The sequence below is a fragment of the Callorhinchus milii genome, unplaced genomic scaffold, assembly GCF_018977255.1.
Source record: "Callorhinchus milii isolate IMCB2004 unplaced genomic scaffold, IMCB_Cmil_1.0 Scaffold2, whole genome shotgun sequence".
Classification (NCBI taxonomy): domain Eukaryota; kingdom Metazoa; phylum Chordata; class Chondrichthyes; order Chimaeriformes; family Callorhinchidae; genus Callorhinchus; species Callorhinchus milii.
The window spans coordinates 89,016,455-89,039,405 of record NW_024704743.1 but is presented as its reverse complement, the minus strand read 5'-3'; the positions used below and the strand labels follow the sequence as shown (position 1 = coordinate 89,039,405).

Here is a 22,951-nt window from a genome sequence, read left to right as displayed (position 1 = left end):
ATTACTGTATCATGCAAATACAATTTGAGGTAACTCACGCTGTAGAGGAAGAGGACAAAATTCAAGCGGTACAAGGGAACCTAAAAATAAGACAGAGAAGTACTAAATGGATTTAATATAAATTAAAAAATGGTAATGGAGAAGTAAAGATCAACAAATCTCTAGGACCTGATGGATTCCATCCCAGGGTATTAAAGGAAGTAGGGGTGGAAATTGCAGATAACAATAGTCATAATTTGGGAGGATGGCCAAAGGCCCAATCAAAGAGGAAGGTCTTCAAACAGGACTTGAAGGAGGCAATAGAGGGGTTGAGGGAGTGAGGTGGAGGGATTGCGGGATAGAGTTGTAGAGTATGGGGACAGAGATGCTGAATGCCCGACCGCCAATGGTGGGGCGGAACGTGCGGGGGACTTGAAGCAGGCCAGTGTTCACCGAGCAGACAGACTGATACGGGGTTATGAGGTCGGAGAGGTTGGGGGGAGCAAGAGCTTGGAGGACCTTGAAGGTAAGAACAAGGGTTTTGTACTTGATTCTTTGAGGAATCAGGAGCCAGTGAAGCTCGGCAAGAATGGGGTTGATAGGTTCCCGGAGCCTGGAGCGGGAGAGGAAATCCAATAAATCCAAAGAGGTTATTAGCGGAAATAAAAGTGCATGGAATCAGAGATAACCTTTCAATGTGGTTTTGTAATTGGTTGGGACGCAGGAAACCGAGAGTAGGGATAGGAGGAACTTTCTCTGATTGAAAGTATGTGACAAGCAGAGTCCCCCAGGGTCTGTACTTGGGCCTCAGCTTTTCACCATATGTATAAATGATGACTTGGTTGAATAGAGTTTTATATCCAAATATGCAGATGACACAAAGTTAGGAGGCACAGTAAATTGTATAGATGGGAGCAGGAAGATACAAAGGGACTTAGATCGATTAAATGAGTGGGCAAAACTGTGGCAAATGGAATTCAATGCGTGGAAGTTTGAGGTCATCCACTATGGATCCAAAATTAGCAAAAGAGAATATTTTCTAAATGGGGAGAAACTAAGAACTGTGGAGGAGCAAAGAGATTTGGGTATCCATGTACATGTCACTAAAAACAAACTTACAGTAATAATAATAAAATAATAATAATCCTTGCATTTGATATAGCGCTTTTCACGTCGGGAGGACGTCCCAAAGTGCTTCACAGAACACACTGTAAAGTGAATTGACTGTATATTTGTGGGCGAAAGCGGCAGCCAATTGCGCACAACAATGTCCCACAAACAGTCATATGGATTGAAAATGACCAATTTATTATTGTTTTGTTTTTTTGGAGGGATTATTATTAGGCGTGTGGAGTAAGGAAACTTGCCCAAGGTTTCGCCCTGACCTGGAATTGAACTCAGGTCTCTCACTTACAAAGTGAGTGCTCTAACCACTGAGCTACAGGACACAGTACAAAAAATTATCGAAAAGGTTAATGGGATGTTGGCCTTTATCTCAGGAGGGCTGAAATATAAAGGAGAGGGAATGAATGCTTCAACTATATAGAGCCTTGGGCAGACATGATGTGGAGTACTGCGTTCAGTTTTGGGCACCGCACCTCAGGAAGGATATATTGACTCTGGAGGGGGTGCAGCGCAGATTCACCAGAATGATACCAGGACTTAAAAGGTTAAATTATGAGGACACGTTGCATAAAATTGGTCTCTATTCCCTTGAGTTTAGAAGGTTGAGGGGTGATCTGATTGAGGTTTTTAAAACAATAAAGGGATTTGAAAGGGTAGATAAGGAGAACCTATGTCCTCTGGTGGGGGAATCCAGAACAAAGGGGATGATCTTAAAATTAGAGCTCCAGCCATTTAGGAGTGAAATTAGGAGGTAGTTTTTCGCCCAAAGGGTAGTGGAAATCTGGAATTCTTTCCCCCCAAAAGGCTGTGGATGTTGGATCCATTCACATTTTCAAGACAGTGGTAGTTAGATATTCGATCAGGGTATCAAGGGATATGGGGCAAGGGCGATTAACTGGATTTGAGGTACAGATCAGCCATGATGTCATAAAATAGCAGAACAGGGTCGAGGGGCTGAATAGCCTACTCCTGTTTCAATGTAACTCGAACCTCTGTTTTAAGGTACTAACTTAATAAGGCTCCCAACAGAGGATACAGTTCAAGATCCTGGTCTTCACCTTCTGCCACTCTGTCCCCATCCTCTGGAACTCCATCCCACAGTCCCTCCGCCTCATCCCCTCCCTTGCATCCTTCAAGACCCTCCTCTTCGACCGTGCTATTGATCTCCCTGCTTCCCCCCCTGCCCTCCACCCGTCCCGACCCTGACCCCCGGCTCGGGTCTGAAACTCTGTCTGTCCAATGCCTTGGGACTTCCTCCCACCTCGAAAGGCGGTAGACAAATGTAATTTTGTTGTTGTTATTGATCCCATTGTATATGCTGACTGGAAAATTCTTCAGCTTTGACCCAAATGCTTATAGTGCAACTGGAGAGGGTCTGAGTTCTGACGAAGGGTCGTGGACCCGAAATGTTGACTCACTTTCCTTTCTCCAAAGATGCTGCCTGACTTGCTGAGTGTTCCCAGCAACTCCTGTTTTTGTTTTCATCTTAGGATACTTTCTCAACTTCCAATTTGACTTTCCGACTTCTTTATTAGAAGGCTTTTACTACATAAGTCTGTCACAGGAAGACCACATGCTTAAATCTGCTTCTCTGCAACTCTAGCAGGGTAACAGAGTTTCTCTCATTCAACTGTACCATGAACTCAAATTAACTTGCTGAACTTCCACTTTCTAAATCTTTCTAAGTTTCTGGAGTCTCACATCTCTTCCTTTCTTTTAATATAATTCTCTGTAAAAAATCTTGATTAATATATAGTGTAAGACTTACTGCACTATATTAGAGATTAGATAGTTCTCCATTGTTGGAGTAAAGGAGTAGCCTCCAATTAAGTTCACACACTTATTTGAGGTTTACAGCTGTTAGTTCAGCTCTGTTTTATCACTTATTTCTTGCAATGGATGACTCAAATCCTATTTTTTTCCTGTAATTGGGGGNAAAAGCTGGATTTTATAGTTGCATTGTTAGAATTGGCCAAAATTGAATTCAGAACTTCAGCTGTGGCCTAAGTAAGTTCATGTGCAAGTTCAACATTATTTCCTTGCTTTTGAGTGTATGGATAATGCTAGTGTTGAACCAATTAAATCAGCATAAATGCTATTGATATCACTGTCTGGCATGCTTCCTGCTGCTTGTCCAGCTCAGACCACCTTATCTGTTTAGGCCTTTGGCTTGCAGCGTTAACGGAAGTTAAGGGAGAGAGAATCTAGAGCCATGCCCCTCTGTGCTCTTGGTACATTTTGTTAGAATAGATACAAGGACTATTCGTTCGGTCAGTTTCCTTTAAGTCAATTTTCCGTAAACTTTTGCCATCTGGTATCCTGACAAAATTACCTGTTAATCTATAAATCTCTACAGGGCCTGATTCAAAACTATGCAAATTTGTACAAAGAATATCCTACAGATCTCTTTTTCCAATGCATAGCCACTAGAAGCTAGAATGATTCTCCTTGGAGAAGAGAAGGTTAAGAGGAGACTTAATAGAAGTTTTCAAAATTGTGAGGGGATTTGATAGGGTGAACAAGGAGAAACTATTTCCATTGGTAGGTGGGTCAGTAACCCGAAGACACAGATTTAAAATAGCCTTTGTGTGATCAAATGTTTTCTGATTCACTTTCAGATTTTAGTTCTAATTTTAAGATTATATTGTCTTGTTCTTGATTCATCTACAAGAGAGATTTGTTCCGAACAATTTGTCAATTGTCTTTATTATTTTAAAAGGCTAACATCCTAGAGGCAGTGTGGAGAGGTTGATTCCCAGTCAAGAGGGATGAGCTACTAGAAATGATTAGATAAGCTAAGGCTACTCAGGTTTCAAAATTGATATCTCAGAGATAACCTTTTTTATAAGTTGCTAAAACAGAAAATAAACGCAGAACTATAGTTTTAGATACACCAAGCTAGCAGGAAGAGTGGTCACAGGTTCAAGCTTGTTAAGTCCTGTAGCTCAGTGGATAGATCAATCGCCTCGCAAGCGAGAGACCTGGGTTCGATTCCCGGCCGGGTGAAATGTTGGGCAAGTTTCCTTACTCCACACGCTTCTGTTTACCTAGCAGTAAGTCGGAACCTGGTCGTTAGTCAATTGGTGGATTGCTTTTCCGGGGGTAATAATTCCTTCCAAATAATATATAATAATAATAAATTAGTCACTCAATCCATGACTGTTTGTCGGACCCTGCTGGGTGCAATTTATTTTGCCCACAAAATATACAATCAATTCATTTTACATCGTATTCTGTGAAACGCTTTGAGACGTCTCAAATGCAAGGGTTATTACTATTGTGTAGGTCAATTTTAACACATTAACACAATAACCATTATTATTATTTCTTTACTCAGGATAGTCAGCAGTTGGAACTCATTACCAGGTTTGATATTTTGGGTGTTATCTTTTAAGGAATCTTAAAACATTGGCAGGCAAAAACAGCAGCCCCATTCCTTATATACTGGGGCTAGTGTTGAACCATCAGCAGCTCTGAGGGGAAACAACATGCCCTCAAAGTCAGGAGTGTTCGTTCCCTAAATCTATCGTTGGTGACAGGTTTTTAGGGCACTTATCACCAGTGATTATTATTACATCACAAGTTGCATTTCCCCTCTTATTCCAATGCTTTTCCTGAATGAGGTATGATAAAATGAAGCTCAATTTATGTAAAGATGTGCAAAGAATGTACAGTACAGAAACAGGCCACTTGGCCTGACTAGTCCATCTTCACCCAATCCTTACTCCCATACCTTTCGATTCCCCTTTACCTCATGTAAAGATTTAGCTTCCTTTTGAATGGATCTATACTACCTGATTCAACCACAGTTTCAGGTAGTGAGTTCCACAATCTTTGTGAAGTAGTTCCTCCTAAATTCTCTTTTAGATCTCCTAGTCGCAATCTTATACCTGTTTCCTGGTTACGGACTCCCCATCCAGTAGAAATATCCTATTTATGTTTATCTTATCAAACCCTCTTATTCAGTAATTTTAAACACCTTTATTAGGTTTCCCCTTAAGTGTCTCTTCTCAAGTGAAAAAAGGTCTAACCTATCCAACCTATCATGATAACAGTAACCTGCCAGCCCTGGTATTATTCTAGTAAACCTATGCTGTACTCTTTCCATTACTGCTATATCTTTCTCATAGTGTGGAGACCAGAATTGGACACACACAATATTCCAAATGTGGTCTAAGCAAAATTTTGTATAATGATAATAATCCTTCCATTTGATGTAGCGCTTTGTCACGTTGTGAGACATGTCTCAAAACACTTCACAGAATATACTGGAAAGTGAATTGAATGTATTTTTCGTGGCTGAAACGTGGCAGCCAATTGCACACAGCAGTGTCCCAAAATCAGTTGAGAATTGAGTGGATTGAAAAAAATATATTCTTTGAAGGAATTATTAACCCCAGAAATTGATCCGCCAATCGACTAACAATACCTACTGTTAGTTAAATAGAGGTGTGTGGAGTAAGAAAACTTGCCGAAATCCACAGCCAGATACCTCTACTTTACCTAAGGTTTCGCCGTTCCCGAGAATCAAACACCAGTCCTCAAATATAAATTCAACATCACCTCCTCACTTTCATATTCTGTCTCTATTATATAGCCTTATCCATCTAGGTAGTTACTTTGAGAGATTTGGAGATCAAAATCTCTAGATCTCTTTGCTCATCTACTTCTTTTAGGTTCCTACCATCTAGACTATATGTGGCTTTTTTATTATTCGTGCTGCAGTGATTTACTTTGCATAAGGAGGTTGTCTGAAAGTGCTTGATTGAACCATGTATCACTAAATTGAATCCATAAATGGGATTAGGTCAACTGAAGGCAATGAGTGGGAGAGAAGGTCAGGTTTAAGAACCTAAGTACTTGAAAAGGAAAAAATTCCAGGGCTATGGGGTAAGAGAGGGGGAGTGGGACTATTTGGTAAACACAATGGGCAGAATGGTCACCTTGCGTGCTACAAGATTCTATGATTCTGTAAGATGATGAAACGTTCCTGTAGGGCTTAATCTCTGAAGGGTAATTGAAAGTCGTGCTGCTACTTGTTAGTAGGATAGTGGTAGTGCCTTTTTAAGTATTTTGTTTATTACAGCCTTGCAAGAAGTATTTTTCTCGGCCCTTTGGACAATTCTTTTTTTAAGATAAAATAATAATCCTTGCATTTGATATAGGGCCTTATCACGTCATTGAGAAGTAAAGTTTTACACTCAAGGTACAGTGAATTGACTGTGTATTTTGTGGGCAAAAAGTAGAAGCCAATTGTGCATAGCAATGCCCTGCGAACAGTCATAGGTTGAGGGTTATTATTAATTTTTTTTGGAGGGATTATCCGTACCGGAAAGAAATCCGCCAATCAACCGGGTTCCTCCTTAATGCTAGGTAAACAGAGGCATGTGGAGTAAGGAAACATGCCTAAGATTTCACCCTACCCAGGAATCAAACCCAGGTCCTCCAACTTGAGTGGACAAATTTTACAAAACTTCTAATGACCACTTCAGCAAATCTCCTTTACATTTCCTCTACGTTGGTCTAAATTCTCCTGAATTATGTTAATACCCTTTTATTCCAACAAATTGAAATAGATGGGTTGCTTTCTATGCATAAGTTAATGTCTTTCATGCATACAGTACACTGGTACAAAAATGTGTGTATTTTGTAAACATATTTTAGATCCCCCCCAATATAAAACAATTCTAAATTTTTGTATACTGACAATTCAGCAATGGTGGTAACTCTCTGAAAGTGTCAATTAAGCTCCTTGTAATGGGTTTTTGTTTCATTGTGGGGAGATCACTTATTGTTTTAAACCTTCTGAGTTCTGTTAAGTGCCTTCAGCTAACCTGCTCACAGCCTGCTGATTCTACTTTAAGATGAGCTGATATTTCAGACCAATGTACAATCCTAGTTTTGAAATGTAAGATGAGCCAGGGAAGGGCGTATGTAGAATGCTGCATTTTGTGTTTCACTTTAAATTTAAATTTTTCAGCCAACAGTGTCATGGCTGAAAAATCTGGGGGATTTTTTCATCATTTATTGTGGTGTGTAATTCTCCTTGGCTTTACAAAACAGCCCTTGTGGTTCTCATTGTGACATCAGTGCATCAAATGATTCATGCCTCCGTTGACTCTCTTCCTTCTTGAATTGTAATCTCCTTCTAAAATGAAAGGGAAATTCTGCTGTGAATGAATAGCTCTGTTCATTATTTCTCCTCTGCTCCCCAGGGAAAGAAACAGCCTTCTAAAAGAAGCAGAAGTCCTCCACAGGGCCAGATTTTCGCACATAATCCCAATATTTGGAATTTGCAATGAGCCTGAATTTATGGGAATTGTGACTGAATATGTGACCAATGGATCACTGGACCATCTGCTGCATCAGGTATTGTGGACTAGTCGACAAGCTCTTGGGCAATTCACTTTGTCTACCTTGATAATTATTGTGTAACTCTTTTCTAAAACAGTAGAGCAATGAACAGACTGCTCACTGCATGCACTATCGGGTGACAATTTTCAACATTTCATAATGTGTTTTGTGTGATAATTCTCATTATGCAATCCCACTAAATTCATTATTTTGATAATTATCAGCAGCCTCCACTGGGCCACTCAGTTTCCTTCAGATCTCCAACTCTGCACTTTGTTTTATATTGAAAAAGTATTTTCAGTCATAATTAGACCTGAAATAAGATTTCCCTCATCGTCTGGCTGGGGTCCAAGTTCTATAGGAGTTTGGTGTGTAACTCAACTTTTGTTAAAGGAATTCGTAATCTTTTTTCTATTTAATCACGTTATTCATGAATCTTCTTCTTTATACCTCTCATAGTAGAATTGCTTCATTTCTCTTCTCTTTGAATCTCAGTCTTTGAATTTGAACTCAAATTTCATATCTTCTTAGCATTCTGAACTTTGAATTCTCCCACTCCGATTCTGCGTTTCTGAACAGAACTCACCATTAATATACATGTTGGACTTTGCCATGTTAGGTAGCGGGGTCACTCATCACTCCCACCCTCGCTCGCCTCCACTGGCTCCCCATCCCCCAGAGGATCGAATTCAAGATCCTCACCCTCACCTACAAGGCCGTTCACGGCCTTGCTCCCTCCTACCTCTCCGACCTACTATCCCCCTGCCTACCTGCCCGTACCCTCCGTTCCTCTGGCTCCGGTCTGCTCCACATCCCCTGCCCCAACCGCCCTACCATCGGTGGCCGGGCCTTCAGCCTCTCAGCCCCGAGGCTCTGGAACTCTGTCCCCCAGTGCCTTCGCCGCTTCCTCCCTTTCCTCCTTCAAGGCCGGTCTCAAGACCTTTCTCTTTGACCGTGCCTTCAGCTCCCCTCTCGACTCTCTACCCCTCCTCGCTCCCTCCCTTCCCTTCCCTCACCCTGACCATTTCCCCCCTGCTCGGGTCCTGACCCAACTGTACAGCGCCTTGGGACATCCTCCCGACATGAAAGGCGCTCAATAAATGGAATCTTGTTGTTGTTGTTTTCTCTTTGTGGGTGGAAATGGACTGAAATGGTTAGAGTGAAATTCCATTCAAATGCCCCCTAGCTTTTAATGAATAGTTGTTTTCAGCTCTTCTCTTCTTAATCATATTGAGCCATCTGGTCCTTGGGATAGGTGACTCCATAGACTATTAATTTAGAGTTATGATCTCCAATATTTATTCTACCTGCTCAGAGTATCTGGGTAGGATAATTCATCTCATCTGCTTTGTTGCTGTAGGAGACATTTATTTTTTATATTGAAAAAAATACTTTTTCAATATAAAAAATTATCTTGATGATGTCATCCGCAGATATGGGGTTGACTTCCACATGCATGCGGATGATATTCAACTCTACTTTTCCACCTCCAGCTGCAAACCCCAGTCCCCCGATGTTCTGTCAGCTTTTCTGTCGGACATCAAGAACTGGATGAGTGCAAATTTCCTGCAGGTAAGCAACTTAGGCGTCAGGTTCAATCCCCAGTTATCCTTCCTCCCCCACATCCAGTCCCTGACCAGCACCACTTTCTTCCACCTCCACCATATTGCCCGTCTCCGAAAATACCGTCCCACAAAAGCTGCTGAAACCCTTGTCCATGCCTTTGTCACCTCTCAGCTGGACTACTCTAACGCCCCCCTCACCGGTCTCCCCTCCTCACGATTCAAAAAATTCAGCTCATTCAAAACTCCGCAGCCCACATTCTCACCCGCAACAAACTTCATACCCCGATTACTCCAGTCCTTGCCAAACTCCATTGGCTCCCTGTCACAGAGTGGATCGACTTCAAGATCCTCACTCTAGTGTTTAAATCCCTCCACTCCTTGGCACCCCCCTATCTCTCTAACCTCCTCTCTCCTCACAGCAGTAGCTGCTGCCTCCGCTCTACTGGGTCCGGCTCCTCTGTGTCCCCTGAATCCTCCGCTCCACCATCAGCGGCCATGCTTTTAGCCACTACGCCCTGAAACATTAGAACTCCTTCCCTCAACCCCTTCACTTCGTCCCCTCCTTCCCCGTCTTCTGGTCACGCCTGAAGACCTTCCTCTTCGACCACGCCTACAGTCAACTTCCCCCTCCTCTTGGCTCAGCCTCGGGCTCCACCATTGTTAAGCGCTCTGTGATGCTGCCTGGCGTGGAGAGCTCTATATAAATGCAAGTTGTTGTTGTCCTTGTTTGGTGAGTGACTTATGTTGTTTTTTTATTGTGTGGTAGAACAAAGGCTCTTTGGTTCAACTATCCAATTACCGTTTGATGCCTTGACTAAAAGTAACGCTTTTATACAGGTTGAATTTACACACATGTACAGCACAGAAATAGCCATTCGTCCCATGCAGTCTGTGCCGCTGATTAAACTCCACGAGTCTCCACCCACTCAGTACTCCCTCCAATACCCTCCTTTCTCTTCCTTTTGAATTGAACTTTTGATAGTCACTGATATAAGTGGCATATTTCCTACAACAGTAAATTCTGGATGGGCTGTGGCTTGTGTAGGGAGGAGATGGGGAGTTTGGCAAGTAGCGACAATAATTGAGCCTGGATGTGATGAAGGCATGAATGGGGGTCCAGGCAGCCCAGAGGGAGAGTTAGTGGTGTAGGTAAGCAATGTTTCAGAGGATGTAGGGCTTGAGGACAAACAGGGTTAAACAACACCACATTTCCTCCATGACGCAGAGTGAATATCCATTCACATTTCAAATCTGAAAGAGATGTTGGGTTTTCAAGCTGCAGGATGCAAAAATCTTCTTTTGATGTAATTCTAACAGTTAAAGAAATCTGGCATCAGATGTCAACTGGTTAATCTCCTTTATGTGTTAATTCTTTTCCATTTGTAAAATTGATTTCAAATTTGTAACTACTATGTTTTTTCTTTCCTCAATACAGAAAGAAACCTACCCTACACTTCCTTGGTCATTGCGATTACGCATATTGCATGAAATTGCGCTCGGGGTAAATTTCCTTCATAACATGAACCCACCGTTGCTGCATCATGACTTGAAAGCGCAGAACATTCTGCTCGATAGTGAATTCCATGTCAAGGTAAAGCTTTAATCATGTGCTACTCATGATGGAGTTCATCAAGTGCTGTGGAGCAGTTAGTACTTTTTGCTGATATATTTAAGAATCGATTAGCAGGTGTTCTTAGTAATAAAATAATAATCCTTATATTTGATTTTGGCCTTTCATGTCATAAGAGCATCTTAAATCACTTCACAGAAATTATTGTGATGTATAGCAGCTGTGTATATTTTAGACTTCCTCTACTAAAACTAAATGTATCTTTAATCTCTTGTGCATTCTTCATCATTCACTGTTTTCGGTGTTTACTGCATTTTCTTTTGCTATTGGGCAATAAAAGGCATTTGGATCATTTATGCCTTTTTGATTGTGTTCATTAGTCATATTGCATTGTGAAACAAAACTGATCTATTTTCTTGTGAACTAGCTATGAGACAAATAGAAAGCTGGTTTTCCACTGGAACTATCCACTCTTTGCCATACCTTTCTAATTTGTATCTGTTCAAAAACAATTTACATTGTGCAACGAGGATATCTCAAGGTGCTTCACATTGCTGACTTGATACCAGAGTTGAGCAAGGACAGCTGATGGGAGTAGGGAGCTTGGGACCAAAGGTACAGTCAAAAAGAGTTTTTAAGACAGGTTTTAAAAGTGGGAAGGGAAAGTACAAGGTGGAGGGAGTTCAGGAGCAGATGGTGGGGACCGACTGGGCGGGAGAGATGAAGCAGATCGTTGTTTGCTGGGCTGTTAGAGTTGCAGGAAGTTGGGATGGGGCAAATGACATGCAGGGATTTGATTGTGAGGGCTCGAGTTTTGAGCTGCTGGGGGATGGGGAACCAACAGAGTTTTTTTCTACTCCTAAATCTAGCTGTATTAAATAATCATACTTATTTGATTGATACATTATCAGCATTTGGTACAGCACCTTATCATGTCGTCAAAATGTCTGAAAATGCTTTGCAGGATTTACTGTATAAAGTGTAGCGACTGCATATTTTGTTAGCGAACACAGTAGCCAACTTGTGCACAGCAATATCCCACAACCATCCAGTTACCCCAACCGTCTCCTATTCACCATGGTACACCAGCCACCTCCGCTTCCTTAAAGCACAGATGCCTGCCGCTGAACTCACCTGGTTTAAATCAAATTTACCAATCCATCAGCAGATCTGGCTGTACCTTATCAAATCTTAACACTCCGCCCTCGCCTCCACTAAATCGCCGTTCTACTCCAAGACAATCATGGAGGGCAAGGATAACCCCAGGCTCCTCTTTTCCATCACCAACCGGCTCCTCCGCCCAACCTCTCACACCTCGTCCATCCTAACATCAAATGCCAACTGCCAGGTGATGCTGGACTTCCTCGAATCCAAAATTGAGGGAATCTGCTCAGCTGTCTTGCCATTCCATTTCCATTTGCTGCACCCTCCCCATCTCCCCCTCCCACTCCAGCCCCTACCCATCCCTTCCTCCACACTTTTGAACCTGTCTCCCACTCCTCTCTCACCACCACTGTAACCCTCATGAAGCTGACCACCTGCTCCCTCGACCCTATCCCTACCCTTCTCCTTACCTCCCAGCTCCACGTCCTTGCCCCTCTATGCACAGACGTCATAAATGTCTCCCTGTCCATTGGTACTCTACCACTGTACCTCTCTGCCTCCACTCTTGACTCCAGGAACCACTGCTGTCCTGACAGAAGGTCTGTCAGACATCAAGTCCAGGATGAGAGCTAACTTTCTTCAGTTGAACATCAACAAGATTGAGGCTCTCCTGATTGGCTCCCGTCAGCACCTCCTCACCTCAGGCGCTGACAGTGCCATCATCCAAGGATGCACACTCCACCTCACTGAGCCAGTCTGGAACCTTGGCATCTTGTTTGACCCTCAACTATCCTTTCTACCCTATATCTGTGCCATGACCCGCTCTGCCTTCCCCTAACCTCCACAACATCGCCCGGCTCCGCCACTGTCTCACACCGCAGGCCGCCAAACCTCATACATGCTTTCATTACATCAAGGCTCGACTATGCAAACTCATTGCTTGTCAGCCTCCTCAACTCCTCCCTCCATAGGCCTCAGATCATCCAGAACTCTGCAACCCATTTCCTTTGCTGCATTAGGCTCCACAACTCTATCAGCCCCATCCTTGTCCAACTCCCTGGCTTCCCATCACTCAGAGGATACAGTTCAAGATCCCGGTCCCCACCTTCAAAGCTCTCCATGGTCGTGCTCGCCCCTACGTCTGTGACCTCCTAACCCCCCTACCATCCTGCTCGCGGGCTCTGGCCTGCTTCACGTCCGCCGCCTTGCTCGCCCCACTATTGGCGGGCTGGCCTTCTGCTACTCTGCCCCCACCCTCTGGAACTCCATCCCACAGACCCTCTGCCTCACCCCCTCCCTTGCCAACTTCAAGACCCAACTCAAGGCCCTCCTCTTCGACCGTGCTTTCGATATCCCTCCTTCTCCCCCTGCCCTCCACCCTCCCCCACCCCGACCCCCAGATCGGGTCCGAAACTCTGTCTGGCCAGCGTCTTGGGACATCCTCCCGATGTGAATGGCACTATACAAATGTAATTGTGTTGAGTGTTGTTGTTGTATCGCAAACAGTTAGTTTAGATTGTGAAATGTCAAATAGATAAGACCAGCTTCTATGGATCAGGAAGTTGTGAAACCTTTGTTTTAAATATTGCAAAATGAACGTGTTTGATGTTGACCTCTTGCCACTAGTGATTCACTTTCTGCAATTTTAGACCAATCCAAGCAGTGCTTAAAATCATCAGTGACCTTTTAATAACTATTGAGCATATGATTGCTAAAATTTTATCCATGACAGATATGCTGGCCTCATGCTTACTGCAACAAAATGCAGACACAATGGTTAATATTCTGTTGGCTCAGGTGGTTCCAAATATCCAGTAACCATCCCCCCCAGTATGTGTCACTCTCCTCCCAGGGCCTTCGGACCTCTCTAGTGTAACGATAGACTTTTGTAGATGAATGCAGCAGTCAATTTGTCCATGTCAATGTCTCACAAGCAACCAGTTAGTTAGCTCTTTCTGAATAGTAACTGTGTTGCAGACAGTTTAGTTGGCAGAAGGCTCAATTAGATATTACAGACTACTTTCTGCATCAAGAAGTAGAGCTATTCTTCTCCAATCAATGTGCTTTACAAGCGTTTTCCAATCTCAGACTCCATCAGTAAGACTCATGATCAGAAGCAGCACATCACTCCTGCTATTCCATAGCCCCAATTTCGGGCCCATCATGCTGAACCAACTCCGACGTCCATTAGTGGATCTGAATATGTTTTAAAACATAGTTTTTGGAGGCAGTGAGAGGGAAGTGAAAGTAGAACTCAGTACCTTAAAGCAAACTTCAGTTAAAATCCCCTACCCCTGGTAATATGTGTTGTTGGCAGTGACATTAGGATTGGGTAATTTTAGTCTGAGAGTGACACTGAATACCCCATATCTAAGAAAGAGAGAGCAGCAAAGAGAGTGTGTATTTGTTATTTTCCAATCCCAGTGGTAACAGTATGTCAGCCTAGCTCAGATGGTAACAATCTTGCCTGTCAGCCAGAAGGTTGCGGGTTCAAGCCCCATGTCAGGACTTTGAGCTCATATAGAATATAGACTGACACTCTCATTACAGTGCTGAGGATATGCCACATTGTTGAAGTTGTGTTCAGATGAGATGTTAAATCAAAATTCCGTCTGCCTGTTCAGGTGGATGTTAGAGGCACTGTTTGTGGCTTAAACCCACAATATTCTGACTCAGAGGAAGAATGCTACTGACTGAGCCAGGCTGACAAGATGCCATCGTGCTATTCGAAAAGAGAAGGGAATTGGCCAACAATCCCCCCGATAAAACAGCTCAGTCACTTCATGGCCTTTTGCCCCATCCTTGCCTGGCTCCACTGGCTCCCCATCACTCAGGATAGAGTTCAAGATCCTGGTCGTCACCTTCAAAGCCCTCCACAACCTCGCTCCTCCTTATCTCTGTGACCTCCTAACCCCCTACGAACCTATCCGCTCAGCGAGCTTCGGCCTGCTACATGTCCTCCGCCTTGCCCGCCCCACCATTGGCGGGCAGGCCTTCAGCCTTTCTGCCCCCACCCTCTGCAACTCCATTCCGCAGACCCTCCCCTTCTTCCACTCTCTTGCCTCCTTCAAGACCTATCTCAAGACCCTCCTCTTCAACCGTGTCTTCAGTCACCCTCCTACCCCTACCCTCCCCGGCCTCCACCCCTTCTGATGCCAACCACCAGCTCGGGTGTGGATTTCTGATTATCCAGCGCCTTGGGACGTCCTCTTGACGTGAAAGGCGCGATACAAATGTAAGTTGTTGTTTTGTGGGACATAGCTGTGTGTAGATTGGCTGTTGCGTTCTCTGTCCCTGAAACTATGGAACTCTCTGCCTCAATCCCTCTGCATTGCCAACTCCACGCCCATTTTCAGATCACACTTGAAGACCTCTTCAACCTTGTGTACAGTCACCTCCCCCCTCTCCCTGGCTCGGCATCAAGGCCAGCTATATAAATCCAAGTTGGTGTTGGTATTGTTATTCGCATTCATGTACAAAATATGCAACCACTGCATTTTATAGTATACTCTGTAAAGCACTTTGAAACATCTTCCTGATTTGAAAGATACTACATTAAATGTAAATATAGTAATTATTTGATCATAGTGGGAAGGACTGGAAGAGGAGAATCAGAGGTATCTTTTTCTAGCTGATATCTCTTTCTAGGTCTCTTCAGAGAAGACCTTTAAGCCAGTAAATGATATGAACCACAGGGAAAAATAAAGTACAATGATTTAATTGTATTAATTTGTTACTGCAATCACATTCAACAACAACAAGATTTCATTTATAGAACGCCTTTCACGTCGGGAGGACATCCCAAGACGCTGGACAGTTGGGTCAGGACCCGAGCAATGGGGAAATGGTCAGGGTGAGGGGAGGGAAGGGAGGGAGCGAGGAGGGGGTAGAGAGTCGAGAGGGGAGCTGAAGGCACGGTGAAAGAGAAAGGTCTTGAGACCGGCCTTGAAGGAGGAAAGGGAGGAAGCAAGGCGAAGGCACTGTGGGGTGGAGTTCATTAATTTGCTCGTTCATTTAACAGAAATATAAATAATGAAGCCTCACACTGCTGCTAATGATTTTTTAATTCATCATTCAATCTTAATCATGAAGCTACCATTGTTTTTTATAACTGTAAAAAAGGCCACAAAGGGGATTTATTCATAGTCACTCAAAAGGACCAAAATTCCACCAGTCTTAGCTTTCAAAACTATTTGTCTTAAAATTTAAGATCACGCAAGATTATGGAGAATTCTTAACTTTAATTTTGAGCACTTTTTTAAAAAGTTCTGCGCAAACCGGATCCCAAATAAAGATTGAATTTAAGGAATCTCCATGATCCCGTTCGATCTCAAAGATTAAGGCAAAATGTTGTTACAGGGTAAGACTTGTGGAATTTCAGGCCTAAAGTTGCTAACTGGGAATTCTAACGACCAGCATATCACAGCCAATTTTTGTGAACCTGCACTTCGAAGCCTATCATGATTTACTGCTGCATGGATGGATAGCTTGTTATTAGCAGATTCTCCTGATACTGACTCTCAGATGCCATCAGTGAATCAAATGTGTTGAGCCACCACATTTGCAATCTTCTCATTTTCTCAAACAATGCAGATAACATGGTACTTGTTCCTTTAGCTTTTCCTGAAGAGTAATTGTTTAGTTAGTGGCAGAAATACAGCAGTATACTATTACCAATCAAATCTATTGGGGAATAGGTCACTCACTAAATATGTGATGAAGAATTTCAGAAAAAGCTTGTATTTTCTATAATGCAACTTCCTTTACCATAATGAAGTAATGTCGATGAAGTGACTCTGTAGTGTCAATGAGGGGACACTTAGTGTCAATAAGAGGATGGTGTAATGTGCCGAGTTGTATTCTGTTATTAACCAAAGACATTAGCACCATCTCCTGAGGTGGATTTTCCTCTGGTCTCTGCACAGCGATACCCAGCACTGCAGAAATGCCATCGGGATCTTTGACAATCATTCTTTCCCGAGTGAAGAATTTCACTGTCTTAAGTTCTTCCCCAAGAAAAATGTCACAACATGGAAACAAGATTGTTTATCTGTGTTGCTGCTGGAGCCTTTCTACTAAGCAATGTCAATGGAGCTTTAGGCTTCTTAAGAACCATTTCCGTTTACAACAGCAACAACTACAACAACAACTTGCACTTATATTTATATAAGATGTCTCCTGACGTGTAAGACATTCTATAAATGTTATTTTGTTGTTGTATATAGCGCCCTCCCTGTTAGTTCAGAAGCCCTGAAGTGGGGCTTCAATTTAAAATCTTCTGACACAGAGATGAGACTCTTATCAACTGATCCAGGCTGAGATTGCAATTGCTGTTTAAATGAAAATCTGCATGGGAAGGTGTAAATACTCAAGACATTCGTATAGACAACTTGGAAGTTGAAGGTATATAGCCATTGTAATAAATGTATAGATCTAACTAGCAGTACCAAAGCCAGGTATGAGAAATCAGTGTGGGAAGAGCATTTGATGAAGATGCTGTTACACCAGGGCCAGCAAGTTGTGTGTCAAAACAAGTTATTTCCAGACAAACCTAACAAACAAACACTATTTTGAATATAATGGACTTTCAAATTCTTTAAAATTAATTTCTCCAATTTTCTTTTCCAATCCACCAATCCGGTCAAACCCTAAACTCAATGAATACATTTGAGAGTTGGCTCAATTTCTAACAGGACTAAGGAATCTGTTTGTAACTAAACAGATAGTTTTTAGTTTCATAATTGACCCTCAGCAGGATCATTTCAAAGCTCAGAGTTGTGTTTCTCCTATCAACTAAAAGACAAAGACAATCCATTAACATGCCTTTCTGTTGACACCAGTAAACAACTAACTATACAAATACATTACTTCTTATTTTGATTCCCGTTTTAGTGTTTCAATTTGCAGAAGTCTTGCTCTTGTACAAAGTCAGAGAGATTGTGATCTAAAGTACAGCAATGCAGAATGGAAACTTAAGGTTACTGTGATTAGGTAAAAGAGCATAGCCTTGCAGTTATATGGACTGCACAGAACGTCACCAGTATATCATTTATTAATTTGAACAGTAATGCATTTATAAAGAAAATTGATCCGTGTTTGCATTTACTGATCTGATGGGCTGTAAACTCTGAGCAATCCTGTCATTACAAACGGATGTGCTGAAGTATTAACTCAAAGTGTTGTCTTACGTGGCAATATGCAAGACATAAATTATTTTATTCTATTACAATTATAATTGTAAAGCCTGTCAATGTTTTTTTTATATATACTGCTATGACTCCAGTTTTCTTGCTTATAGTCATTTGGACTCTTTTTGCTTATAATGGAGAAGTGGTCCCAAGGGTGTTAGTTGCTTCGCTGTACATCACCCACGTGGCCATTATTCATGTGTGAGCATTCATGGTGCTTTATGAAAATGGGAGTGGGGGTGAGCATCACAGCTGAACTCATTTCCCCCTTTCACCCAGTGCCTACACACACAGATACAGCTTCCTGGCAGAAGTAGTGATCAAGACTCAAAACTTGAGCCTAATTTTCTGGCTGACATCAAGAAATTTAGCAGTGATCTAAGCCCCTGCTTTATGAACTCTATGATCCGGTGATACTATGGCTTTTGCAGAGTATATTTGTAATCATATTTCATGTGATTTTAATCTTAATCTTTGCATTTGATATAGCGCATTATCTTATCAAAAGCACTTCACAGGATATATTGCAAAGTGAATTGCTATATTTATGTGCAAAGTGAAACATGTTTCCTTTATTGAAGCTGGACCCGCAATGACAAGCTTGCCAGGAAGTGCTCTCAATGACAAATTATCTGCTTAAACTTCAGCAATACCCCAATGCATACTCTGAGGCCCCAAGCATTGGCTTTTAGCAACCTGCACCTAATACTTTCTGCAAGTAAGTAAGCGCAGAATGCCCTCCAGGGAGAAAGATGAGCTTTCTACTTTAATTGCTCAGCTTGTTGGTAGCATTCGCACATCTGAATCAGAAGGTTGTGGGTTCAAACCCTAAGTCGAGACTTTGAATTTATAGTCTGGATTTACTCTCCAGTGGAATGTTGGGTTGTATTGCATTGTCAGATCTTATGATCTTATCGAATGGCGGGGTAGGCTCGAGGGGCCGAATGGCCTGCTCCTGCTCCTAATTCTTATGTTCTTAAACCAAGGCCTCATCTGCAGGTGGAGCTTAAAGATCCCAAGGCATTATTTGAAAAGAGAAGGGATTGATCATTTACATCATGGTTGTTTGTGGGACATTGCTGTGTGCATATTAGCTGCTGCAGTTACCTGCAATTAAAGTCACTACGCTTCACAATGAATCGTGTGAGGCTCTTTGAGACATTTCAATAACCCGATACGGTGCTAAGGATCATTATTGTCATAAATGCTTTTAATACTCACAAACATTCTAATGAACTCGCATATGGTAAACTTCAAAGGCCATTTCTGTTTAAGAAACTGTGCTATAAAGGAGCCCACATATTTGGTTTAATTCAACGGTTTGATTTATTGTATTCTTCCTAGATCGCAGACTTTGGCCTCTCAAAGTGGCGGCGTTTGACCATGAGTAAGTCGTCAGGCCTGAAGTCTCCTTCAACTGGAGGAACAATTATCTATATGGCTCCTGAACAGTATGAGCCGAGCAAAATTAAACGTGCAGATGTGAAACACGACATATACAGGTACAAGTGTACGGGATCTTCAACATTTGGCAAAATATTTAAAATAGTTTATTTAAATAACATAACAACATGTAGGAGCAGGAGTAGGCCATTCGGCCCTTCGAGTCTGCCCCGCCATTCAATCATGGCTGATCTTCTAATCTAACTCCAGCTAATATCCTAACCCTGCCTTATCCCCATATCCCTTAATCCCTTTTGCAATAGGAAATCTGTCTATCTCAGTCTTGAATATGTTCAAGGACTGAGCGTCAACAGCCCTTTGGGGTAGCGAGTTCCATACATTCACCACCCTTTGAGTGAAGAAGTTCTTATAGGTTTCTATAAGATCCCCTCTAATTCTTCTATATTCCAGAGAATATAGGTCCAAATTGGTCAGCCTATCCTCGTAACTCATCCCCTTCATCCCTGGTACTAACCTAGTAAATCTACGTTGCACCCCCTCCAAGGCAAGTACATCCTTCCTTAAATGAGGAGACCAAAACTGCGCACGGTATTACAAGTGTGGTCTCACCAGGGCCCTATACAGTTGCAGCAAGACTTCCCTACCCTTATACTTTAATCCTTTCATAATGAATGCTAACATACCGTTCACCTTCCTATTGCTCGCTGCACCTGCAGACTAACTTTCTGTGATTGGTGTACAAGAACGCCCAAGTCCCTCTGGACGCTAACACATTCTAATCTCTCCGCTTCTAAAAAATAACCCGCTCTATTGTTTTTGCTACCTAAGTGGATGACTTTGCACTTCCCTACATTATGCTTCATCTGCCACCTACCTGCCCAATCACCTAACCTATCTATGTCTCGCTGCATTTTTTTAATGTCGTCCTCTGTGTTGACACTTCCTCCTGGTTTTGTGTCATCTGCGAATTTAGATATATTAACTTTGATGTCCTCATCTAGATCGTTGATGTAGATGGCTGAGCTTTAATAGCTGAGGCTTAAAGACTGATCCTTGTGGCACTCCACTAGACACATCCCGCCAATCTGAAAAGGACCCGTTTATCCCTACTCTTTGTTTCCTACCCATTAACCATTCCGCAATCCACGTTAGTATGCTCCCACCAATTCCATGGGCCCTTATCTTGTGGACTAACCTTTTATGCGGCACCTTAGTGAATGTCTTCTGGAAGTCCAAATAGACCACATCCACTGATTCACCCTTATCTAGTTTACTGGAAATATCCTCAAAAAATTTGTCAAACATGACTTCCCTTTTGTAAAGCCATGTTGACTTGGCCTAATTATATTGTGCTCCCCTAAATACCACACTACCACATCCTTAATTTATGATTCTAAATGTTTTCCTATCACTAATGTGAGACTAACTGGCCTATAGTTCCCCATCTTTTCCTTTCCTCCTTTTTTAAATAGTGGTGTGACATTTGGGATCTTCCAATCCATGGGGACTGTTCCAGAATCCAAGGAATTTTGGAAGATCAGACATAAGGCCTCCACTATCTCATAAGCTACCTCTTTTAAAACCCTGGGATGCAAGCCATCCGGACCAGGGGATTTGTCACTTTTTAGTGCTAACAGTTTCCCAGCACCAATTCTCTACTAATGAAAATTTCCCTAAGTTGCTCCCTGTCCTTATCCCCTTGGTGCATCTCTATTGTTGGCAGACTTGTTGTGTCTTCTAGGGTGAAGACGATGCAAAGTACCCATTTAGGGACTCTGCCATGTCCTTATCCCCCATTACAACTTCTCCCGTCTCTGACTGAAGTGGACCTATTCCTCTTAATATATTTGTAAAAACTTTTACAATCAGACTTAATGTTCCTAGCTAGCTTACGCTCATACTCCTTTTTCTCGCTCTTAATGAGTTTTTTAGTTTTATTTTGCTGGTTTCTAAAACTCTCCCAATCTTCAGATTTGCTGCTTTTCTTGGCAGTTTTATAAGCCTTTTCTTTTAATTTGATGCTTTCCCTAACTGCTCTAATTAGCCACGGATGAATTGCTTTCCCTGTGGTACTCTTATTTCGCAAGGGAATATGCGACCGCTGAGAATTTTGCACTGCATTCTTAAATATTTGCCACTGTTGGTCTACATTTTTTCCTCTTAATCATATTCTCCAGTCTATTTTACTTAAATCTTTCCTCATACCTACAAAATAGTTTATTTTAGAAGTAGTTTTTGGTCAATAATAGCATTGTCAGTTTGATGGTATTTTATGTTTGACTGATATTTTATATTTAAAGAATTATATAGTTTAGGAACTGGTCTCGCAGATTCCTACAATAACTTCATAATTTTGTGTTAGTTATAACGGGTGATAATTCTCACAACATTGATAAATTACATTTGACAAAAGTCCATAATTAAAGACTGGACTCAGGCGTGTCTGTTTCCCTTCCCTGCTCTCCTCCAACACTATCACAATATTTGGGCTCAAAGCTGCTCACATCACTGGCACTGATCAATGAACAAAAATCAGTTTACACAATCACAAGCGAGGTTTAAAGATACTCACCCATACTAAACTCCGTGCCCCCATCACACCAGTTCTAGCCAGACTCCACTGGCTCCCTATCACTGAACTGATCGATTTCAAGATCCTCACACTTGTTTTCAAATCCCTTCATGCCCTGGCACCTCCCGACCTCTCCGACCTGCTTATCCCCCAACCCACAATCTGCTGCCTCCACTCGACTAGCTCCGGCCTTCTGTGCTGTACATTTCTGTGCTTCTGAGGCATCTTACTAAGGACTCTGGACTTGAAAACAGCTTTGAAAACTGTTTTTTAAATTGGCTATTGACAATTAATGAGAATAGATCTTAGCTATGACCTGGTGAATTTTTGATAGGTTTCCACGTGTCAGATCAAGAATTGGTTTCCCAAACTAATCAGGCCATTAGATATCCGTTTTTTATTATATTCAGTGGAGCTTTGGTATAACATGATCTTAAGGCCCATAAAATACCAACTCTCCTTATAATGAAAAAAAGACTGAAATCTTAAATATAACATAAATATATTTCTTAAAGGAACTTGCAGGATTTTATTGTGAAGCGTAGTGAACCTGTATTTGTACCCGAACGCACTGGCCAATTTGCATGCAGCAATCTCCCGCAAATAGCCATGAAATAAATCATAACCAATTTTATTTTGGGGAATTGTTGCAATGGACAGTTCAAATCTGAAATAGGGTGTATAATGTCACATGAATTAGGTATATGAACTGTCAACTCTTATGTAACTCCTCATCTCATTATTATTTTACATTCTGTTTATAGCTATGCAATAATCATGTGGGAGGTTCTTTCAAGAAAGCAGCCATTTGAAGGTGAGTTCTGCTTTGAGGCTAAAGTTTGGACAAATGTGTTGATAAATTAGTGGCTTCTTGTGTAAGTAATTTAATAATTCAAATTGACTTTCAATTGAAAATATTGCCCCGATAGTGTAGTAATAATATAACAATAATAATAATCCTTGCATTTGATATAGCACTTTTCATGTCTTCTAGACATCCTAAAGCGCTTCACAGAATATACTGTAAAGTGAATTGACTGTATATTTGTGGGCGAACGCGGCGGCCAATTGCGCACAGCAGTGTCCTACA

At 42.0% G+C, this 22,951-nt stretch overlaps 1 protein-coding gene across 1 annotated transcript in view; it reads left to right on the top strand.

The window, feature by feature from the left end:
• Positions 1 to 22,951, top strand: part of ripk2 (receptor-interacting serine-threonine kinase 2) — a 44,134-nt gene that overhangs the window by 4,873 nt on the left and 16,310 nt on the right. Inside the window, exons 2-5 of the mRNA XM_007903197.2 lie at positions 7,320 to 7,473; positions 10,459 to 10,614; positions 19,230 to 19,387; positions 22,626 to 22,675. Of these exons, the coding sequence (XP_007901388.1) occupies positions 7,320 to 7,473; positions 10,459 to 10,614; positions 19,230 to 19,387; positions 22,626 to 22,675 (518 nt within the window). The remainder of the gene's footprint in view (positions 1 to 7,319; positions 7,474 to 10,458; positions 10,615 to 19,229; positions 19,388 to 22,625; positions 22,676 to 22,951) is intronic.